Source organism: Phoca vitulina, unplaced genomic scaffold (assembly GCF_004348235.1).
Source record: "Phoca vitulina isolate PV1807 unplaced genomic scaffold, GSC_HSeal_1.0 scaffold4, whole genome shotgun sequence".
Taxonomy (NCBI): Eukaryota; Metazoa; Chordata; class Mammalia; order Carnivora; family Phocidae; genus Phoca; species Phoca vitulina.
In genome coordinates this window covers 34,975,793-34,999,920 of record NW_022589707.1, presented here as the reverse complement: position 1 = coordinate 34,999,920, position 24,128 = coordinate 34,975,793, and the positions used below count along the sequence as shown (strand labels likewise).

Genomic DNA, 24,128 nt, shown 5'->3' with positions numbered 1-24,128 from the left:
TTGTGCATAGTTGGTAGGAAAGTAAACTGGTACAGCCATTATGGAAAACAGTATGGAGGTTCCTCAAAAGATTAAAAATAGAACTACCATATGATCCAGCTATCCTACTCTTGGGAATATATCCAAAAGAATCAAAACCCATATTTTGAAGTGATATCTGCACTTCCATGTTCATTGACGCATTATTCACAATAGCCAAGATATAGAAACAACATAAGTGTCTGTTGATGGACAAATGGATAAAGAATATGTGGTATATACATATAAGCAATGGAATATTATTCAGTCATAAAAAAGAAGGAAATCCTGCCATTTGTGATAACATGGATAAACCTGGAGGGCATTATACTATGTGAAATAGGCCAAAGAAAGACAAATACTTTATGGTATCACTTATATGTGGAATCTATAAAAGAGAAAAAAGTCAAACTCAGAAACAGAATAGAATTATGGTTGCTGTGGGTGCATAATGGGGGCTAACAGGGGTGATGTTCATCAAAGGCTACAAACTTTTAGTTATAAGATGAAGAAGTTCTGAGAAACTAATGTACAGCATAGTGACTACAGTTCATAATACCATATTATATAAAGTTTGCTAAGAGTGTAGATCTTAAGTGTTCTCACACACAGAAAGGTAACTTTGAGGTGATGGATGTGTTAGATGTGTTAATTAACTTGATTGTGGTAATCATTTCATAATGTGTATAAATATATATATCAAATCATTGTGTTGTATGCTTTAAATATATTCTTATTTGGCAAAAAATGAAAATTATGAAAGAAAATATTTGGAAATAATTTAATGATTTTGATGTGGGTGTTTCTAAGCAATAAATTAACACAGAAAATGTATAGTTGTGACTGTATAGAAATTTTAAACTTCTATCAAAAACCATTAATAAACTATAAACTGATATCCTAGAAGAAATGTTATATACATGTAATAGGCAAAAGGTTACTGTCCATAATTTAAAATATCCCACACATCAATTTTCAAATGGTCAAGAAATGTAAATATGTCACACATATTTGGAAGATGTAAAACTTCACTGGTGAAGACTGATAAAATGAGTTCCTTTTTTTTAACCTGTCAGAAAGAAAATGTTAAAGTTTGATAATACTGGTGTTCACACTCTCAGCGTAAGTTCTCAGTATTTATCAAATTATAAATATTCATATTATGATCTAGCAGTCCCATTTCAAATATTTTGAACACTAAAATAAGTATGCAAAGAAATATGTACAGATATGTTCATTACTCTTAGCCCTGGTTGTTATGACAAAAAGATAAATATAATCTTAACACCCATCGCTGTGGGAATGGCTAAATACTTGGTAATCACTCATTATATGATGAACAATAAAATGTGGAGACCACTACAAAGTATGAGGAAGATCTAGGCAGACACCCAAGATACGCTATTAAATAAGAATAAAAAGTTACATAATAATACTGATTCTATTTTTTTTATAAAAATATTGTGTTTTTGGAAATGTTTTCTAGAATGATACATACAAACCATTTACAATCAGCACCAGTGAGGAGTAGATCTAAGGGAGAGAAACACTCCCTCTTTTCTTGAAATATTATTTCATCTGTATGCATTACTATATGCATGTATTATTTTGTAATTTAAAAAACTCCTCTACACACACACACACACACACACAAGGCTATCACTTTTAGGAATGTAATCACCTCCTTATTTTGAGCTAAATATCTTCCACCCTTTGGTCCCCTTGAGTCTGTCCTCTTCTACACTGTACCCTCTCAAATATTTGAAGACAGCTGTCATGTACTTCTCAATCTTCTATTATTCAGTTAAATATCCCAGGTGCCTTCATGCATTCCTTATGTGAATAATTCTCAGAGCTCTAAAAACACTCCTTTTACAATGTCAAGGCATTTTCCTCTGGGCTCCATCTGACCAGAACAAAGTAGAGTGGGTCTATTAAGCCCTTTGATTTGGATTTCCACAAATAAGATTTAACCATTTCAACCATAAAGTTCTATTAAGCCCTTCTGACAACCATATGAAACTGTCAACTGAAAATATAAGCATGGAGTACGGGGCTCATGGAATCTCTCTGTACTATCTTCACAATTATTCTGTAAATCTGAAACTGTCCTAAAAAATAAACTTCATTAATACATCAAATTTAATCATATATCTACAAGTATAAAATGTAATTTAAGATTTTCCTCATAAGGAAGTTTTCTTCACAATCTCTCAAGTCCTCTAGCAATGTGTGATTTGAGTTATGTTTTCCTCACATAATTTATGCCAGTGAAGTTAGTGACTTCACTTAAACCACCAAAAAAATGTGATACAACAAATGGTTTTAACAAAAACGGCAGAAAAACTATTTCATGAATACACAGAAAAATAATTATATTTTCTCTGAAAGTTAAAAAAAAGAATTGCCAAAACAAAACTTTAGCTTACTTCTGTTTATGGACTTTAAATTCTAGTCATATATTAAAATTAAACTAAATTGATTTGAACTTTGAGTTAATTCAAATAGAAATATCTCCAAAACAAGTCCAAACACATAAAAGAGATATCTAAGAATAATACATTCTTTTTTTTTTTTAAAGAGAACATCTAAGATTGGTTCATGTCTCCTTTCTTAATCAAAATGCTGGTTTAATATACATTCATTTGATATTACAGTAGTTATTTATTAACTGAATATACTATGATTTAAAAACAATTATGATATAATTACCTTAGATAAGTGTTTGCAGATAAGACATATAAAATATCACGATAAACCTGTGAATAGAATAAATTAAGCTTTTCTAAGGAATTATGTGACATTTAACATGCTCTGATTCATTAACATAAACACCCTCACTAGAAAGAAGTGTTTTTATTGTTAAAGTGAGTCCTCAGTAACACTTTAATCCCATCTCTGCCTCAGGCAAATATTTTCTTCAAGTTCTAAATTCCTCTTTTATTAAAAAAAAAAGAAAGAAAGAAAGAAAGAAAGAAAGAAAGAAAGAAAGAAAGAAAGAAAAAGAAAAAGAAAGAAAAGGGTATTGGGGTAAATCTTTTTTTTTTGTACAATTTTTTTTTATTTTATTATGTTAATCAGCATACATTACATTATTAGTTTTTGATGTAGTGTTCCATGATTCATTGTTTGCGTATAACACCCAGTGCTGCATTCAATACGTGCCCTCTTTAATCTTTAAGGTCCATTTCAACTCTAAAATTCTAAGCTCTTACATGTGGGCAACTCCTTATTAGAGTTGAAGTTTATATTTTACTGGGAGGGAAGTGGGCTGAAAGTGGGGAATTGGTTTCCACCAAGGAGGCAGCTTCTTCCATGTACTTTCAGAGACTATTTTATCTTAACCTTCCAAGCAAGGTAGTAATCTCTCTCTCCTTCCCCCCAACTCTCCCTCGCCCCACCAGCCCCCCTCCTCCCACCCACGCCATTTATATTCCTGCTTCACTAAAGCTTCTGATTATTATAAAATTAGCTCTGGCATATCTTCTTCCCTGATCTAGCTCAGCCAGAAATAACCCCTGCAGAAGGTCAAAGAGCACTTACCACAATGTACCACGTGATGGTGAGGGAGGGACAGAGGGAGGAGTGAAGGGGAATGTGGGGGCTTAACTGGGCCAAAGAGTCTTTAGCTTCAATCCTAGGCAACTTAAAGGTAGAGTAAAACATTTACAGGGAACTTCAGGTTTTACACTGTAAACAACAGGTGGTTTATAACTTAGAGATAAACAATGAAAAAATACATAGTAAAACTTGAATTTTAAAATGAAATCTAAGTTTAGAATTTTTAATTTCTCTCATTCATTCAAGAGCATTTTTTATGGATGAATGTTTCAAGTGACACACATGAGATTCTGATCACTTAGGCAAGCAAAAAGCCTATTTAGGGGTTTAGTTAATAGAATATATGCGCTTATAGGAGTTTAAGATTCAGTAATTTCACAGAAAAATCATACAATATGCTTTTCTTCTTTCTTCCCAGAAGCGATTTCACACAAGTGAAAAAGTAAATGAACATCAGAAGTATTCTTGAGGTAAAAAAAATAAGCCACAATGAGACAAATAAAGAGAAGGGGTTTATATGGAGACAGAAAGGTGTTAAGCTTTAATAGCTGCAGGGATGGGGACATGTCTGTGTGCACACATGTGTATACACACGCAGCAAATGCACAAAAATGCCTGTTAATGCATATGCATGGTTTGGCTGTGGTGTGTTTGGGGACTAGTACTATGTTTATGAGTCGTGGATCTTAATTAAAAAAAAAATAGTAATAGTAGATCTAGCTATCATCTTCTCCCATGTTCACTATCTCCCCACTGGAGTTAATTCCTGCATTAGCTCCTCTAAGTGGAGCCTTAAAGAATAGCACCATTTGTCATAACGGAATAGAAAGAGGCTAGTGGAGAGCTAGGTGGAGCCGAGGGGACACTGGGTGTAGATGACCCATTCCTTCTTACTACCTCTATTCTCTTTCCAAGTGGTCCCTAGGGAACTGGATCAAGGGAAAAAGCACAGAGATGTAGAGGCAGATGCCTTTCTCACTCATAAATTATTCACATTTTATGTGCAAACACAGGAATGAGAAATGTGGGAGCTGGAACTATACAGAGAAGATATGCAATTTGACTTTAAATAAAGAAAACTAGTTTCAACAGGATCACACCTGGTAGAGTAGTAGAGAAATGTTGCTATCTACTTGAAGGTATAAAATAAATACATACTGACTTAAACAATATAAAGATAGTTCAAAAATGCTAAAAACTAAGACCCAGTGTCTTTAGCTAGGCTTTCAGATACACCACTCCCAGACCAAGAAAACCTGCCAGAGGTATTTTAGAACGTTATTCTTTCTCTCATAATAATATTTTCTTTCGTTGGGAAAATAATGAATACATAGACAATGTTTTAAAGAGTATCTATACAGATTTCTCCTGTGCATGTCTTAAAATGGATCAAGACTTCCTTGAATGTCCTTTATATTTAGAAGATACCGAACTGTTGTTTTACTTTCACAACACCTATGACAATTTTAATTCTTTAGTCGTTTCTGTGATTATTTGCTTAATGCCCCTGCACCCCCACTGAGACTGTAAGTTCCAAGATAGGAGCAGGCCTGTTTTATTTGCCCCAGTGGACTAACACTGTGAATGTAGTTCATGGTACATAGTGGGTAACTAATAAATTTCTTTTGAAAGAATAAGAATATCATTTCTGATGAGGCTTTCTAAAAAACCCATGTAATACTAAATAAAGAGAGATCTGAATAAGAAATTTTTTTTAGTGGGTATGGGATCATCTTAAAAATAAAATGGAATTCCGAGCTATTAGCATTAATCCACTTTAGTCCTTATCTTGAACCCAAAAGCAAATGATAAAATATTTTAAAAATACCTTTTTAAAGATAAAATAAGTAATCATCATAACAACTGGAAGCAATAATGTCTTTGTGTATCTCAATGGAGTCTGAAATAAAGCAAATTATTTCAAAATAGCCATTTGTTATTAAATTTTACATTAAATGAGTAAAAATCTATGTCAAATTGACTATCACAATGAAATTTCTTAAAGGTAAAAATGTTTTTGTCATTAACATTATATGTATTTATCAACCTTCATCTTCTAATATAAGAATGAAAATTATAAAAAGTTATACAAATGTACCAAAGATTTTAACAGTAAAAGCCATTAAACCAAAAATAAGTTATGTCTATTATTTTTTCCTTTTTTTGGTTTTATCTTTGTTATTTACATAATATTAATTCTTAAATTTTATGTTTACTGATCCCCAGACCCTATATTATCATTTCCTGGGCTGCAAAATTCCATTATTTTCATTGGTGAAGCTAGAAAAAACAAGGAAGAAAGCCAGTCAATGTAATTACTGTAAATATGAGTAAGCAATAAAATGACATCAGCAGCTAAATAATTCTCATGACCCATTATTGTGGTTGGAGTGATTTACCATGTCACTAAATTAAGTACTTCTTGAAGGCAGGAACCAAGACATTTTCCTCTTTGTAGTCAGTCCTACAGCAAACTACCTCACAGATAAATAAACAGTAGTCATAATAGTTTTTGAGTGAATGTATGACTGGTTGGATAGATAAGAGAATAATGTATGCTTAGTAGTAGTATACCTTTCTTGGCAACATCTTGTTAAAATTTTTTACAATATTTGGAGTGTTAAGTGAAAGAAAACTAAAGTTTCTGAAAACCAAAACAAGAATTTGGATTTATTTTTCCTGAGCAGTCCCATACCTCTAAGTGACCTAGATTATTAAAAGTAATTGAACTGTATGGGGCACCTGGTGGTTCAGTTAGTTAAGCGTCTGCCTTCAGCTCCAGTCATGATCCCAGAGTCCTGGGATCAAGTTCCACATGTGCTCCACGCTCAGTGGGAGTCTGTTTCTCCCTCTCCCTCTGACCTGCCCCCCGCTCATGCTCTGGCTTGCTCTGTTCTCTCAAATGAATAAATTAAAAAATCTTTTAAAAAAATAAAAGTAATTGAATTATAATAATAGTAATTCACTGTGGATCAAATAGTATTTTCAGCACTGTTCCTGGATTATCTCATTTAATCATCATCAATAACTCTTTAAGATAGAGGTCACTGTTTATTGATTTTACACATTAAAAAAACAGGTGAGGAATGCTATATGATTAATAAAAGTTATAGTAAAAAAAAATGATAAAGTTGGGTGTCTCTGAACAAAAATTGTGAGTTTCAGATTAAAAGGAAAACTCAAGAACAAAAAACCATCATACCTGTAGAGAAGGAAAAAATCAAAAAAATATTCATACCGCTTTTTCCATGAAGTCAAATTCAGGAGCACAGGTGTAAATTAAGGTATCAAAATCTGTATACCTTAGGATTCTGGCTGCTATAAGGTCACTCAGGCGAATCTGGGAAGACAATAAAGTAAAACAAATTAAAATTACACTAAGAATTATGGTCAATAATAATTGATTTGTTATATTACTAAAGTCTACAAAGGAGATAATCCAAGGTACATAGATGCCCCTCAAAGAAAATTTAAAGAAAAATCAGTGAACTATACATTGCTATGCACTGAATTATGAAGAAAACTGAAAACAAAGAGAAATATCAAAAGAAAAGAAGAAAGAGGTCAGAAAAAATAAAGATGATAATATAAAGAGTGAGCTAAGATCAACACTCACTGGACAGAAACCACCATGCAGTTAATCATGAGATTTTATAATCATCATTTATTAAGAAGGAAACAATCTCATGTTAACCCTTTCACTACACACTGCAAATCATGAATAAATTTTCTATGTGTTGTCATTTTCACAAAGCCTCATACACTGATTCCAATTTTTGGTGCTTGTTGAATTTTTCAGACATAAATTCAAGCCATTAAACATAAGAGCTACTCATCATAAGAATTACAACACCTATGCACACAACTTTGGTTTAGTTACTTGATCTCCAAGGCTTTGAAATAAACAGCACCAACCAAACTCAATGTAGAACTTCTATTTTCTACTGAATACTTATTACCTAATGTCAGTGAGATAATTATTTTTCCACTGCATTCTCAGAAGGCCAAAAAAAGAAAATATTTGGTATGTAAACCTTAATTCAAATTATTTTGCAGGAACAAAAATTATTTTGTATCAAATGTAACAACTGTCTGTGGTTTTCATTTATTTATGGTTCCCCTTATCTACCAATAGCAAAGATAATTTAGACTTTATTTTTCTAATTTGGACTAGGCCTGATGATTGATAATAATTTAACCAAACCACTTTCATTTCAAGTCTTTCTCACAACTGTTACATACAGGAAGTCACTTAAGAGGACACCAAAGGGATGTGTATGTGTGTGTGTGTAAGATTTGTAATCAATTGGGTGACAATGTGAAGCAAGGCAGAAAAGAAAAGCACAGACCAAATTAACAGATAAATAAATGAATCAGAAGGCTTCAGTAAAGTTTACCGTAAAATGTACAGCCCCTACAGAATGAAAAGTTAAGAAAAGGGAAAGAAAAAAGGAAAATGTGTCAGACATACCAGAGAACAGCAGTAACAAATAAACCTAAGGAATCACCATGCAGAGCTAGCAATAAATGGTGAATAAATTCTTACATTTTAAAATTTTATTTAACCTCAACATGTATGTAAGCTCAATTCTCCTGGAGAGTGAAAGCACTTGACCTTCCAGAGAGTATCATAATCCCTTGTTAAAGTTGAAGAAATTTCAGCATTAGACAGGGTCCTAATTGGATAGTCCTAGATGAAGTACATTTCAGAGTAGGTTATTATATGATACATTCATGTGCACTTCTATCCAAACAGTAAGTGTCAAGAATCAAAAATAAATTCCTGCACTGTTTTCTGTTCCCCTGAACTGATTAGCTAAGTAGGGATGTCTGCTTAGACAAAGGCTATTCGGTAAGACATTGGCTTTAAAACAAACACACACCACACATGAGGGATAGGTCCATATATTTTCCAGAAGATGAAAAGATAGAGAACTTTTAACATTTCCAATTTTCCTTTTACAAGTTTTAAAAATATCAAGTCACATCTTAATTTTAGTCTGTAATTATACATATATAAAACTACATTGAGATTGTGAGTTTTATATTTCAAAGCTGAGTACAGCCTGCTTATATGTTAACACTTGCAATAAATAAATAACTTATTATTTTAAATAAATAAATATTTTTTAAGATTTTAAAGTAATTTACACACCCAACATGGGGCTCGAAACCACAACCCCAACAAGAGTTGCACACTCTACTGACTGAACCAGCCAGATGCCCCTATTTGTATTTTAACTGAAATACAAACATATAACTACTTAAGATATTATTAATATTTTTCCTGGATGGCTAAGTCAGCATTCATTGATAGTTTTTTCTTAGTGGGTTGAAAAGATCATTGAACTGCAGTTTTATTATTGACTCAGCCAATAACTACCCCTAGGACTCTGATGAAGGCACTTAATCTCTATAAAATAAATAGGTAAAAATAGATGGTTTCAAAGTTTTCATCTAGCTACATATTTGCAGAAATTTTTATGCTTTAACTAGAAAGTACTTACATGATCTGAAACACCTAAGATTTTAGATGTCAGAAATTTCAAAATAATTGTTCCACACAACCAAGCACAACCTTGAATCAGCTAGAAAATAAAATTATAATATAAAAATTAAAAATTACCCAGTTAAAATATTCAATTATATCAACAAATGGTATAGGAAATTTTTAATCATGTAAAGAATATTAATGATGAAGTCTAAAAAAGGATATTCCTTTAGAAAATTTTGTTTAAAGGCAAAGAACTGAAAGAGATGACACTGTTATAAAATACATAACAACACTAGAGTTCTACAAATTCTAAAGGAATTTTTTTAAAGTTGTTTCTTTTCAATTTCTGTGAAAAAAGGAGCTATATGCTTGTTTCCAAATATTATTTCCTAGCTGAAAAGTCCTTTTTTCAAAAAGTAGAATTAAATTATAAAAAATTCTTCAACCACTCTTTTGGAAATAAAATTATATAAATTCCTCTTCAAGAAAGGAAAATCTGAAAACGTAAGCTTTCATTTTAAAGAGAAAAATAGAAACTAAAACTTACATGGGGGTTTCTGTTTGTCTTTTATTTCTTTTTTGGTTAACCTTGATTAGAAAGAACACAAATGTGAACTTCTAGATAACCTGAGGAAAATTATAGTGGCCTAAATCCAAATCTCTCCACACTTATCCAACAAGTAAAACAATGCAACCACAAATATAAAAAACAGGTAACAGTACAAACTTCAAATTACCTGTAAATAGGAAGAAACAACACATACAGCAAAGTTAAACCTCAAGTCCTGATCTAAGCCTTTATAGAGAATGTGGGGAGTCTCAAAACCATGTGGAAGAGGGGAGAGGGAAATGAGGGATCCCAAACTGAGCTGAAATAACTCTAGAAAAAGAAAGTCCACCTTATGTGTGAGAAGATTGGAGAATGGGCTATAGAGCAGGGACTTCAAGGGTTCAGTATAAAAAATTCTGATCCCAAAAAGGTATTACTTCTAGAAAGAGAGGAAGAGAAAAGAAAAAAGAGAGAAACCCTCTAGGAGAATGTGTAGAAAAGGAAATAAGCAAGAAAGAAAAATTAAGTATCCAGAAAAATAAATGAGGACCAAACAAAAAACAAACAATTACTACTTACTGTCACCGAAAGATGAATGAAGGAAATTATTATTAATTGATAAAACCACATCTTGTTACATTGACAAAAGAGGTTGCACCTGGATTAGGAAACATCTGCTCTAACCACAAAATAATTAGATGAAAGATGTCTATAATACCTATAATATAGCTTCTATAAGAAGTTAAAAAAAATGAGAGTCAAACATTTCAGCTGATGATCTCTGCTCTAATGAATAAAAATCTCACAAAGCAGAAAAAACCTACAATGCAGAAGTAAAAGTTGAATTAAGTAAGCTCAAATAAGCATTCAGAGATTAAAATAACACCAAAAAATTTTAAAACTAAGAACAGAAATGGACAAAACCAGAAAAAAAATTGAGAGTGCTTATTAAATATAGAAAAGAAATTAAAGAAAGGAGAAAACCATTGAAAAATGAAGATAATCTCAAGGTAACTAAAGGAGAAGAAATTCAAATAAAAATTCAAAAGAGCACTGAAGACAGAAACAACAACAACAAAAACCCCAGAAGAATAAAAATGAGATTAAAGAAGGTAGTTAAAGAATCAGAGAAAGTGGTAGAAACAGAAGACAGGCAACATATTTATAATTAGAGTACCTGAAAAAGAAAAACTACAATCCAAGAAAACTTCCTAGACATAAAAGACGTGAATTTACATTTGGAAAGAACTTACCATGTACTGAGGAAATTGACCAATATGGTAAATTACCTCAAGACATAGCCTAGTAAAACTTAAAAATGAAGAAAAATTCCTTAACAATTCTAGGCACAAAGGCCACATAACTTAGAAGGGCAAGAGAATTTGGTTTGTATCATACATGTTAAAAGAAACATAAAAGCACGTCAACGGTGTAGAAGCATTTTCAAGACACTCAAGAAAGTGGGAACCACGAACTTTATATCTAGCTCATCTGTCATTCAGGTATAAAGATTATAGAAAACCAGTTTCAAGTAAGAAATAATTGAGGAAACAACCTTCCTGAATATAGAAAGTTAAAAATAAAAGAGAACCATGTAATGAAATATGTAGAGAAATAGTAAATACAATAAAAATATATGTAACATTTATGACATTAATAAAAATCTTTAAATTCTCACAAAGCAAGACCTGCTGTGTGCTGTGCAGAGAAGAGGTATTGAAACAGATTCAAAAAGGTGACAAAGACAAGAGTGACCAAAGCAAATAAGGAGTCATAGTTTATAATCCTGTCATCACTAAGGTTCACACCAACAAACATTAGATATAAAACATATTTTGACATCAAGGGATACAATTCATGAAGAAAATATAATAAGTATGAACATCTATGCACTACAACCATCTTTATAAAGCAGAAGTTACTAGACATACAAGGAGAAATAGAAACACACTAATACCTAAAGACTTAAGTATACTTTTTCAATACAAGATAGGTCAATGGGCAAATAATACATAAAGCTATAAAAGACCAGAACATTTAAAAATAAATCTTGTTGATAAATTTATCAAAACATGTCCCATTAATAAAGGATACACTTTCATCTCAAGCAAACATAAAATACTCACCAAAAAATGATCATCTACTAGGTCAGAGAGAAAGCATCTAGGAGTTACATAAACTAAAAATATTACAAACAACCCTCTGTCATCATGAGGTAATAAAACTAGAAATTAATAACAAAGTCAGAAAACCAAAAAGCCCTTCCTCTTAGAAATTAGCAAAGTTTCTATTAAACATGTCTTAAGTGAAAGAGAAACAAATTTTTTAAAAATATGATAATGAAAAGTACATATTAGAAATGAAGAAAGTCATTTAAACAATGATCAGAAGAAAATCCATGGCCTCAAGAACTCATATCAATAAAAATGAGAGAAAAAATAAGTTAAAATTTGATTCAAACATCTAGCTAAAGAGTAACAAAATAAACCGAGAGAAAACACATGAAAGGAAATACTCAAGAGTTTATTATATTTACTCCTTTATGTATCCTTTATTTTGTTTTTTATTTCTTCCTAATGTTCTAAGATTTCTTCTGGTCATCTACCTTCTGCTCAAGAACTTCCATTAACTATTCTTTAAGGGTTGCTCTGCTAGCAACAAATTTTTTTAGTTTTCTTTCATCTGAGAATGTCTTTTATTTCCCCTACACCTAAAAGACACTTTCACTGGATGTGTAATTTGTGGTTGACAATTCTTTCAGCATTTGACAAATGTTATGCCATCTCCTTCTGGCTCCACAGTTTCAGATGAGAAGGTTACTGTAATCCAAATCAGTTTTGCCTTATAGGTAACACATCATTTCTCTCTGCCTGATTTTAAGATTTTTTTTTGTCTTTAGTTTTCAGAAATTTAATTATCATGTGTCCTAGTATGGATTTAGTTGGGTTTATCCTACTTGGGATTCACTCAGTTTCTTGACTCTGTAGATTTATGTCTTTTACAAATTTGGGAAGTCTTCAGCCATTACTTATTCAACATTTTTTCAGCCCCGCTCTCTTTTACCTCTCCTTGTGGAATTTCAATGATACAAATATTTAGATGTATGTATGTATATGTATCTGTATGTATGGGTCTAGAAGCAAGGACACAGTGGTAACAATGAGAACACTCAGCACTCAGATCTTTGGTTTCTAAATACCATACAGAGTAAGATACGCAATATAATTTTTATTCCACAGGCATGAAAGAATTACTTGGATTAAAAAAGGTTTGGGGGAGGGGGTTATATAAAAAAAGTGTTAGCTCACAAAACATCTTTGCTTTTCCTTTCTTTTATGAAAAAAAAAAAAGCCATACAAAGGCAAAATATCCTTTGCATTGTCTAGATGACTAACATGATTTGTTTCTCCCTTTTGCAAAAGACTGACAATATATCAACTTCAAAATATAAATGTAAGCTGAACATTAATTATATCTCAACTTTTTTCTCCTTGGATTTTTCTTTCTTTGAAATTCTTGAGTTGAAAGCTTGATTATTTTACTCTTTCCAGTCTAAATTGTAAATAAATTTTCTTCTTAGTGCAGCTTTGACACAATTCCCTAAATGTCCATGGACGCTGTTCTATTTGTTTCCATTTTTCAATAGTTTGTAATGGAAATTTTGACTTTCTTTTGAGTTCAGTTATTAAATGAAGATCTTTGAATTCTCCATTGATTTCTTGGTTTAATCTTTTAAAAATTGCTAATTTTTCTGATGTAAAAAAATCATGTATTAGAAGGGCATGTCATCTAATAATTCAAGTACCCAAATATCCCTATATTTTCATCATTAGGGATGGGAGAAAGCCTCCAGCAGTGAGTAACTAGCAACTCTGTCCATTTCCTTCTTTTGCATTCTGAATAGAAATCTACCTGATCTTACCATAACTTCTCAGTTTTACCCTATTAATATATCATATGTAATCACATAGCTCTTCAATATAGGTTTTATTTTTTTAACAGGTATACATCTACATTAAAGACCAAGAGAAAAACAAGGAATGTCATCTGTCCAATATTACGAGAATTAGTAATTGCAGTGCCTACCTAATAATATACTTATTTAACTTGGAAACAAAACACACAAATATAGAGGTACATGGGCCATCCATTTGCATATTTGGGAAGAAGTCAAATAGATTAGGTAGTGGCTGAGATGAAATAAGAAGGGGCTGGGAGACTGTAGGGAAAATGGTACAGAGAAAAAAATAATAGTCTAAAGTGGAAGCAGAAGAACAGATAGATGACAGATGTAGAGAAAAGAAAAAGGGAAAGCGGGGTCAGGACTACAGACTGAGTTATTTTGAAGAGAAGGTTAGTAAATCCAAAGAGAGAAACTCAAAATTTAGAAAGCAAGGCAGTAAGGGTACAGCAAGATGAAAAGTAAAGAGAGGCATGAGCAGACTGCTGAAATAAATGAACTCATTTCTTGATAATGACTTGTAGATGTTGCTAAGGGCTATTTCTCACCCTATGTGAGTAGGTATTAGTAAGATTTATTGGCCATAGTCATTCAATTTTTAAAGTATATTGTCTGTATTCAGTTTATAGAAATAGAGTTTGAAGAAATGGTTAAAAATGTTGAACCTTACCCAAAAGTTGAGTTCAGACACTCCCAATCTTTGAATTTTATTTCTCTTTAGAATTATCACCTAAAATGCACATGATATAAAATGAAACAATTAAATAAAATTTACATTTTATATGAATGATACATTTCAAAAACTACACTGTCACCCGCTTCCATCTTGGCTGTAACCACCCATTTTCCTTAATTGTTGATTTTTCAAAATTTGGACCTGGCAAATTTCCTTGTAGTGAGAGCTAAATGCTTTGTGTGCCAAAAAGTTGCTTCTAGAATCAACTTAATTCCTCATGGAGTTACTTGTGCAGGCCACTCCTCTGAGGGTGTAGATGGTATGTGGGAGGTGTGTGCATGCAAGGGTATATGTAAGTCACCCAGCAAAATTAGTGGTCTAAATTAACATGAAAACCCTTCCTCTCTGAATTCCTAAATAAAATATTTAAAAATGTTTAAAATACGCCTAAGTGAACTTATAAGAAAGAAAATGAATTTTCCAGGTGCCAGAGAAAAGCAGATGACTTTAAAAAACTGAAACAATTAGGAGAGAATCCAGGGCAGTCTTAAAGGAGAACTGCAGAATAAAGTTTTAACTATGGGCTTGCATCAAAAGTAGAAAAGGGCTTGGGACTATGGAAGGTAAGAAAGTGGACTTGAGACAGGCATAAAGCTGGGGTCCTCTCAAACCATACCCTTCAGTGCTATCAACTAAATGTTTATGTTCCCCACCAAACATATGTGTTGAAACTCTAATCCTCAATGTGACATATGGGAAGGTGAAACCTTTGGGAGGTAATTAAACCATGAGGGTGGAGCCCTCATGAATGGGACTTGTGCTATTATAAGAAGAGATATGGGAGAGCTGTCTCTCTCTCCACTATGTAAGGATATAGTGAAGGCATCTGTCTGCAAATCAAGAAAAGAGCCCTCACCAAGAACCAAATTGGCTGGCACCCTGATCATGGACTTCCCAGCCTCTAGAACTGTGAAAAATAAATTTCTGTGTAAGCTATCCAGTCTATAGTATTTTTACTATAGCAGCCCAAACTGACAGACACTCAATTACTAGGAATACTCCTCCTACCATTGCTACAAGGTGATAAGGTATTTGTTTGTTCTCAAGTTTGGGGTAAAAAAAAAAAAAGCTTCCTATGAGAAACTGAAATCTTAGGTCTGTGTATTACTTAGATTTTGAGTGGAATTTTGCAACATCTAGTTAGTTCAAGGTGAGCCAGGATTCCTGAAATTCCAGCAACAGGAAAATATAAATGTACCAGATTATATACAGCAACACTGTAAATACAAAATATAGAAACAACCTAGATGCCCAGACATTGGACAGTAGTTGAATTACCTATGGAAAATGCACAGGGCAGTATTATGAAACTATAAAAAGAATGAAGAAGATCTCTATGAAATTATATAGAATGATATCCGGGATAGGTTGTTACAAGATATCTACAATAGGCTGATAAACCAAAGTACAGGGCCGCCTGGGTGGCTCAGTGGGTTAAGCAACTGCCTTTGGCTCAGGTCATGATCCCAGGGTCCTGGGATCAAGCCCCACCTTGGGCTCCTTGCTCAGTGGGGAACCTGCTTCTCCTTCTCCCTCTACCTGCTACTCCACCTGCTTGTGCTCTCTCTCTCTGTCAAATAAATAAATAAAAATCTTAAAAAAAAAAAAAAGAAAAACCAAAGTGCAGAAAACTACCTATAGTATGCTACCTTTCATGTAAATAAGAGGAGATATAATTTTAAAAATATGCAATATTTATTAGTGAAAAAAAAAAAACAACTAAATGGGCAAACCAGAAAACCAATGAGATATCTTACAAGAAAGGTAGGACCAAGGTAAAAAGAAGGGTAGAGAGAATGGAGTAAGAAGAAATGGGAGGGAGTGACATTTTCAAAATATAACTTTTTGTATATTTCTTATTCTTAGAAACATAATATTTCACCCCAAAAATAATATAATATAATATATATATAATATAATATAATATATATATAATATATATAATAATATAATAATAATATAATAATAATAAAAATAAATTATTAAAATCAATCAAAATGGAATTTCTGCTTCTGGTCAAGTTAATATAACAGGAACCACACATACTCTCCCATCTGAAACAACTAAACCCAAACAAAATAGATTATAAGAGACTATTATGAACAACTAGATGCTAAAAACTGGATTACATAGAAGAAAGAGACACATTCCTAGAAGCATACAACCTACCAAGACAGAATCATAAAGAAACAGATACTCTGACCATACCTGTAACTAGTAAGGAGATTGAACAAATGATCAAAAAAACTCCCAACAAAGAGAGGACCAGGACCAGATGGCTTTGCTGGTGAACTCTACCAGACATTTAAAGAAAAATTAATGTCGCCCCTTCTCAAAGTGTTCCAAAAAACTTAGGAGGAGAGAACATTTCCAAACATATTTCATGAGGCCAGCATGACCCTGATACCAAAGCCAGACAAGGATACTACAAGAAAACTAACCTACAGACTAATATCCTTGATGAACATAAATGTAAAAATTCTTAACAAAATACAAGCAAACCAGATTTAACAGCACACATTAAAAGGATCATACACCATGATTAAGTGAGATTTATCTTGCAACTAGGATGGTTCAACATACGCAAATCAATTAATGTAACATGCTACATTAACAGAATGAGGAATTAAAAATCACAAGATCATCTCAATAGAAGCAGGAAAGCATTTGATAAAATTCAACATCCTATCATGATAAAAACTCTCAACAAACTAGGAATAGAGGGAAATTACCTTAACATATAATAAGGGTCATATTTGAAAATCCCACAGTTAACATACTAAATGGTGAAAAAGTGTAAGCTTTTACTCTAAGATGAGGAACAAGGCAAGGATGCCAACTTTCATGATTTCTATTCAATATAGCACTGGAAGTCCTAGCTACAGCAATTAAGCAAGAAAAATAAATAAAAGGCATAAAAACTGTAAAGGAAGACGTAAAATTATCTGTTTGCAGATAATGTGATCTTCTATGTAAAAACACTAAAGATTACACACACACAGTTAGAATTAAAAAATTCTGTAAAGTAACAGGATACAAAATCAACATACAAAAATATGCTGCATTTCTACACACTAACAATCAACACTTTGAAAAGGAAATTAAGAAAACACTCCCATTTAGAATAGCCTCAAAAAGAATAAAGTATTAAGAATAAAGTATTAACAAGTGAAAGACTTAATACAATGAACTACAAAACACTGCTGAAAGAAACTAAAGACACAAATGGAAAGATAGTATTTGTCTTTCTTATTTTACATAGCATGATGCCCTCAAGGGCCATCCATGTTGTTAAAAATGGCAGGAAAACCTTACATATTTACATTTAGCTTTCATTTTCAGTGCCCTTCACTTGTGTAGAACCAGAATGACATCTAATTTTTTATTCCTTCCATCTGAAGGACCTCCTTTAACATTTATTTTAATGAAAATCCGCTGGTCATAAAGTCTTTATTTTGCCTTCATTTTTGAAAGATATGTTTGCTGGGTATAGAATTGTAGACGCACCCTATTTTTTTTTTTTTAAAGATTTCATTTATTTATTTGACAGAGAGACACAGTGAGAGAGGGAACACAAGTAGGGGGAGTGGGAGAGGGAGAAGCAGCTTCCCATTGAGCAGGGAGCCTGATGTGGGGCTCGATCCCAGAACCCTGGGATCATGACCTGAGTCGAAGGCAGATGCTTAACGACTGAGCCACCCAGGCGCCCCTATTTTATAAAGATGTTGCTTGACTGTATTATTTATTGCTTCAATTTTTTCTTATGAAAAATTCTTACCTTACCCTCTGTTCAATATTTAATATGTCTTATTTCTCTGGCTGTTCTTAGGATTTTCTCTTTATCACTAATTTTGAGCAATTTGATCATAATGTGCTTTATTATAGCTTTCTCTCAGTTTCTTTTACTGGAATTCAATAAAAGTCTTCATATCTTGGTTAATAATTTTCATCAAATTTGGAAAATTTTTGGCCATCATTTCTTCAAATATTTTTCTACCTCCTCCCAACTTCTTTATTTAGACATGTACTTTATTTTCCTATATGAATTGTAAGTGAAGGATTGATATATCACCATTTTGTAATTCCTATTTAATGAATGGATCTGGCACTAAGCACTGATGGCTGCCATCATAAAAAGAGAGGCACCAGATATTATGTGCCTCCTGATGAAAGAACAATACTATAGACTTGCCAAAGGGATCAAACCTGTATAAGTTTTAGGTCCAATTATTAATATACAGTTGACCCTTGAACAACATGGGTTTGAACTGCACAGATCAACTTATACATGGATTTTTTTTTATAAATACAGTACTGTAAATGTATTTTCTCTTCCTTATGATTTCCTTAATAACATTCTCTTTCCTCTAGTGCTTACTTTAAGAATACAGTACATAATACATATAATATGCAAAATACACTGTTAATCAATTTTTTGTGTTATCAACAAGGCTTCTGTCAATGTTAGTTATCAGAAGTTTTAGGGGAATCAAAAATTATAAGTGGATTTTCAACAGCATGGTAGTGTAATGTCCCTAACCCCCTCCCTGTACTGTTCAAAGATCAATTGTATTATAAATAAAGAAGGCAAAGGAAGACATAAAGCTACACCATGAGGATTCAAAGAGCAAAATCTAGAACACAGAACCCTCACATGTTCAATGACCTGAATTCTTAAAAAATAAATTTCTTGGAAATAACACCAGGAAGATATATGGGAAATCTATAGATAAAAATAGAAACTTAAGTGAGGAAACTATAAAGGAAAGCTAAGAGAAATTACCATAGTCTAGATAGTTATTTATGCTTTATACCAGTGCAGGGGATTTATAATTGGGGCAGGGCACATAGAGGGCTTCTAGAATGGTTAGAAAAGTTCTAATTTTGACTTGACGGTAGTTTAAGAATGTATGTCAAATAACAATTCATTTATCAGTACTTACTAGTAATAGGGTACTAAGTATACAAAACATTTGTTTTATGCAGTTTTCTATATGTGTGCTATATTTCAAAATAAAATGTTTTCATAAAAAGAGGTAGATGATTGTAAGTCCTCTACTTTGTAATGCTAACAAAGTTTGATAAAATGTTGAAAATGTTTTTGGGGAAAAAGAAAAAGGAGGGATTACTTACTATGAGGCCAAAGAAAAAAAGGTTTGGGGAGAAAAATGTTAAAATATAGGGATAATCTCAAGAGTCAATCAATGTACCATACATGAGAAAGTGCCATATTTTGGTATTACTGTGGTTCATATCATCTCTGATCATAGTGGAAAGAGAATATCCCAGAAACATTCCAGTGGAGGAAAACACTCCATGTTCTGGCTCATGAATATTAGAAGTGTGACTATAAAGTAATAAAACAATTTTACTGAGCCACATTCCAAATACATATCCAAATAAGTGTTATCCCATGGAAGTAAGTCACATGAGGAGACCATACATTATTCTAATCATGTTGCCATTGCTCAGAACAGTTTGAAACTCCTCTTTCCAAACTGCCTTCAGAGATAATTTAGTTATGGCCAAGAAAATCAATCTAATTATTGTCATACCATATTTTGATCAAGATCTAGATCACCCAAGATCTAATCACCCACCTTGTTCACAAGACTTTGGTCATTTCCAAAAATTAAATCCACCCTTGAAAGATGAAGATTTGCCACCAATGAAGATATTCAAAAAATGTGCTACAGTCTGTGAAAGCATTTCAGAGACGTTCCAAAAATGTTTTGGAAAATGGTAATGTCATTGCAATAACTATTTAGTGTACTGAAGTGATGTAGAAGGAAATAAATAATTTTTATTATTAATTATGGCATAGTTTTAAAGTAAGTCTTATTACCTTATGATTGTTTTTTAAAATATTTACCTGGACACTACTTTAAAGAGATAAACTTTGTATTGTATTCATTTTTCAAGGATAAGAGAGAAAAAAAAGCATTATTTGGGGAAAAGTTTTTCACGTGAGCAATTATCAGGGAAGGGCACTATTTATTCTCCTAAACTTATATTACATGTGTAAACCTACTATTTGACAGGCAAAAAAAAAAAATCTTCATGAGCTTAGCAAACACTTACCAAAGTCATTAACAAAGATGAAGAATAATAAGAAGATAAATACATTGGATTTCCAAACATCAACACAAAACAAAGGAGAACTGAAACCTGCAAATTGAAGAAAGGAAACATGTTTTATTGTTATTAGATATATAGCATAATGCATACTTTGTCTACAGGCATAGTCATTTCTAATATAAACTTCATATGCATAAATAAGATTAATAAATAGATAGATCCTGGCCAAATGATAATAGAAGTTCAAAGTTTTTCAACACCATAAATTATATACAGCAGAATTTAATCTTATTTCTCTGATACTTGATATAAAGAAAACAGAAAAAAAGCACTATTGTTTCTATTGATTCAATAATAATAAGAAAGACTTAGTCATAAGTATTAATTTTCTAATCTTACTTTTGTTGGACTACTTGATGATTTCCATCACTAACAAAGCTTTGTTTTATTTTATCTAAAGTCTATGTATGTGTTTGGAAACCAAGATTTAAAAAATTCAAAAGCATAAAATTTACAGTGTCACATTAATGCAAAGTGCTAAAAGTCTCAGGTCTTGGGGAGAAAAAGCAATTTCAAAAGTAGTGACAATAATAAATAAAACATTAAAATTTTTAAAAGTTTCACAGAACATAAAACATCTGAATATTATAGATACAGATATATAATAATGTAATCTTTCCTTCTGGATAATATCAACATCATATATATTAATTAAATACTACTTGCAAGGAGGTACCCCAAAAAAGAGTCAGTTCTGTTTTATAAATCCTGAAATCTTGTTTTAATATTTAACTTATGAATATTAAAAATGTTACCATGTTCATATAAATGATCTTCTGAAATTTGTTTGGCTCAATGTACCCCACAACATACATGGGAAATAATGAAGCTATCTGAAATAAAAATATTAAAAAAGCAAACATGAAAAAAAGTCAAAAGCAAACACTTCACTATTCATAAGTAAATATAAGAGTGGAATTTATTTCCAATAATGACAATCAAAATAATTTGAACCAACCTTATCATTAACAACTAGAATAGCTAGAAAAAATATTTCAAAACCTGTACAAAAGCCACAGATTACTAACAAAGCAAAAAAGTATTAGGAAGTTAAAACCAGAGAAGAGATGAAAATCTACAGTGATGAGCGTGACATTTTAAGTTGCTTTTATCCCAGAAGCATCTGCCAATTCCAATAGAAGCAGATTCTAATAGAGGCAGTTGAGAGATTTCAATGGACTCCTTACTCAGGGCACACCAAGAATGTGATCTCTGCTAAGTCCCCAAGCTTTGGTTTGGGCTGTAATATGAGAGAACCAGAAATTAAGCAGCCCTCAGAGAGACTAAAGACCACCTTTGAATTAGCTCATTCTCTCACTGAACGTGGGTGATTCAAGATTGCTAGTGTCTTTATTTGCCTACCAGAAGCAACTTTTAATCTTCTCTGGAAGAAATTAATATCAACACAGTCCCAAATTAACTCTGTAATTGTTCATGTACAATATCCAACACCACATCAAAACTAACCAGATACAGGAGATAAGACATTATCACTATGACAATAGAAACAGATCCATATAGAATCTACTTCATGGGTCAGTAGATTTTTTAAGTAAAAAGACAGTAAATGTGTTATGCTCTGTGGGCCACATACAATCCCTGTTGTAGATTCTTCTTCTATTTTTTTAAACACTTTAAAAATGTAAAAACCAATCTTTGCTTGCAAACTACTCAAAAACATGTTTGGCATCATCAGACATAGACTTTCCTTTTGATATGTGCAAGGAAATAACATATAATATTGAAAATTCCAGGAGAGGGGGCACCTGGGTGGCTCAGTCGTTAAGCGTCTGCCTTCGGCTCAGGTCATGATCCCAGGGTCCTGGGATCGAGCCCCGCATCGGGCTCCCTGCTCCACGGGAAGCCTGCTTCTCCCTCTCCCACTCCCCCTGCTTGTGTTCCCTCTCTCGCTGTGTCTCTCTCTGTCAAATAAATAAATAAAATCTTAAAAAAAAAAAAAAGAAAATTCCAGGAGAGTATTGGAAGCCATAATAGAAAGTGAAATGTGTAACTAAGTATTATAATAATCACTACTGAGAAGTCAAAGATGGATTTAAAAGCAAGTTAAACACAACCAACCAAAGAAATGATAAATTGGAAGATAGGTCAGAAGAAAACATTTAGAAAAAACTATAAAATGATAAAGAGATGAAAAATAGGTGAAAGAACATAATAGATACAGAACATATAATATAAAGGTCTAATATATTATACTGTATATGTCAGAAAGGGATGAAGGAATGAAATAAAAGCTATATTTAAAGAGATTATATCTGAGAAGTTCCCAACATTTACAGAAGAAATAAAACACTGATTCATAAAGTATTACAAATCCCCAACAAGGGATAAATTAAAACAAACAAAAACTTGACCACACTTAGGCATATCATGGTAAAAACTGCTTGAAACCAAAGACAAAAAGAAAACTCTAAAAAAGCTAGACACTAGCTGACTTTAAGACTTACCAAAAAGCTGCAGTAATCAAGACAGCACAGCATTGGAAAAATAACAGACAAATTAAACACTGCAATAAAACAGAAAGCCCAGAAACAAAGCCACACAATTACAAGCAACTAAACTTTTGACAAAGGAGCAAAGGTAATTCAATGGAGAAATGATAGTCTTCTCAAGAAATGGGCTGGAAGACTTGGACATTCATCCACAAAAGATGAACCTAGACCTAGACCTTACACCTTTCCAAGAAAAATTAAATAAAAATGGATCTTAGACCTAAATTTAAAATGTGGACTATAAAACTTCTAAAACATAAGGAGAAAACCTAGATGACCTTATTTGATGAGTTTTTAGATAGAAAATCAGAAGCATGACCCATGAAAAAAACTAATAAATTGGACATTCTTAAAATTAAAAACCTCAGTTCTGCAAAAGACACTATTAAGAAAATTAAAAGACTGAGAAAATCTTTGCAAAACTCGTATCTGATAAAGGTCTGGTATGCAAAATATACTAAGAACTCTTAAAACTCAGAAATAAGAAAACAACCCAATTTAAAAAATGGGCAAAAGATCTGAACAAATACCTTACCCAAAGAATATATAGATAGCAAATAACCACATGTAAAGATGGTAAATGTAATATTCCATCAGGCAACCGTAAATTAAAGCAACAAGAACATACTTCTACATACCTATTAGAATGGTTGAAATCCAAAAACCTGATAAAATTGGCAATTTCTTACAAAATTAAACATAGCCTTACACTACAATCCACCAATCACACTCCTAGGTATTTACCCAACTGAGTTAAAATCTTATATGCATGCAAAACCTGCAAACAAATGTTTATAGAATCACCAAAGACTGGAAGCAATCATGATGTCCTTCAAGAGGTGAATGGATAAACAAACTGTGGTATATCCGTACAATGAAATATTATTCAGCAGTATAAAAAAATGAGCTATCCAGTCATGAAAAGACATGGGGAAACCTTAAATGCATATTGCTAAATGAGAGAAGCCAGGATGAAAAGGCAATATGCTCTATGATTCCAACTAGCCAACATTTTATTTGGGTTATGTTTTATTATATTAAAGATTACAGAGCTCTACTGCAAATTACAGTATTACCATTTCTTTTATTTTAGAGGACTGCATTCACGGTCATTATTTTGACTGGGCCCAGGAATTCTTTAGTTTGGGCCTTTGGAGAGA

General features: G+C 32.3%; 1 protein-coding gene across 5 annotated transcripts in view; it reads right to left on the bottom strand.

The window, feature by feature from the left end:
• The window catches only part of DPY19L2 (dpy-19 like 2), a 91,512-nt gene that overhangs the window by 26,267 nt on the left and 41,117 nt on the right, over positions 1–24,128 (bottom strand). Inside the window, exons 10-16 of one of the 5 annotated variants that reach the window (XM_032401790.1) lie at positions 21,214–21,291; positions 20,402–20,488; positions 14,255–14,314; positions 9,087–9,167; positions 6,818–6,919; positions 5,408–5,479; positions 2,731–2,777 (exon numbers count right to left, since the gene is read on the bottom strand). In XM_032401790.1, coding sequence (XP_032257681.1) covers positions 2,731–2,777; positions 5,408–5,479; positions 6,818–6,919; positions 9,087–9,167; positions 14,255–14,314; positions 20,402–20,488; positions 21,214–21,291 — 527 coding nt within the window. The remainder of the gene's footprint in view (positions 1–2,730; positions 2,778–5,407; positions 5,480–6,817; positions 6,920–9,086; positions 9,168–14,254; positions 14,315–20,401; positions 20,489–21,213; positions 21,292–24,128) is intronic. The other 4 variants (XM_032401792.1, XM_032401793.1, XM_032401791.1 and 1 more) reach the window with 4 other exon arrangements.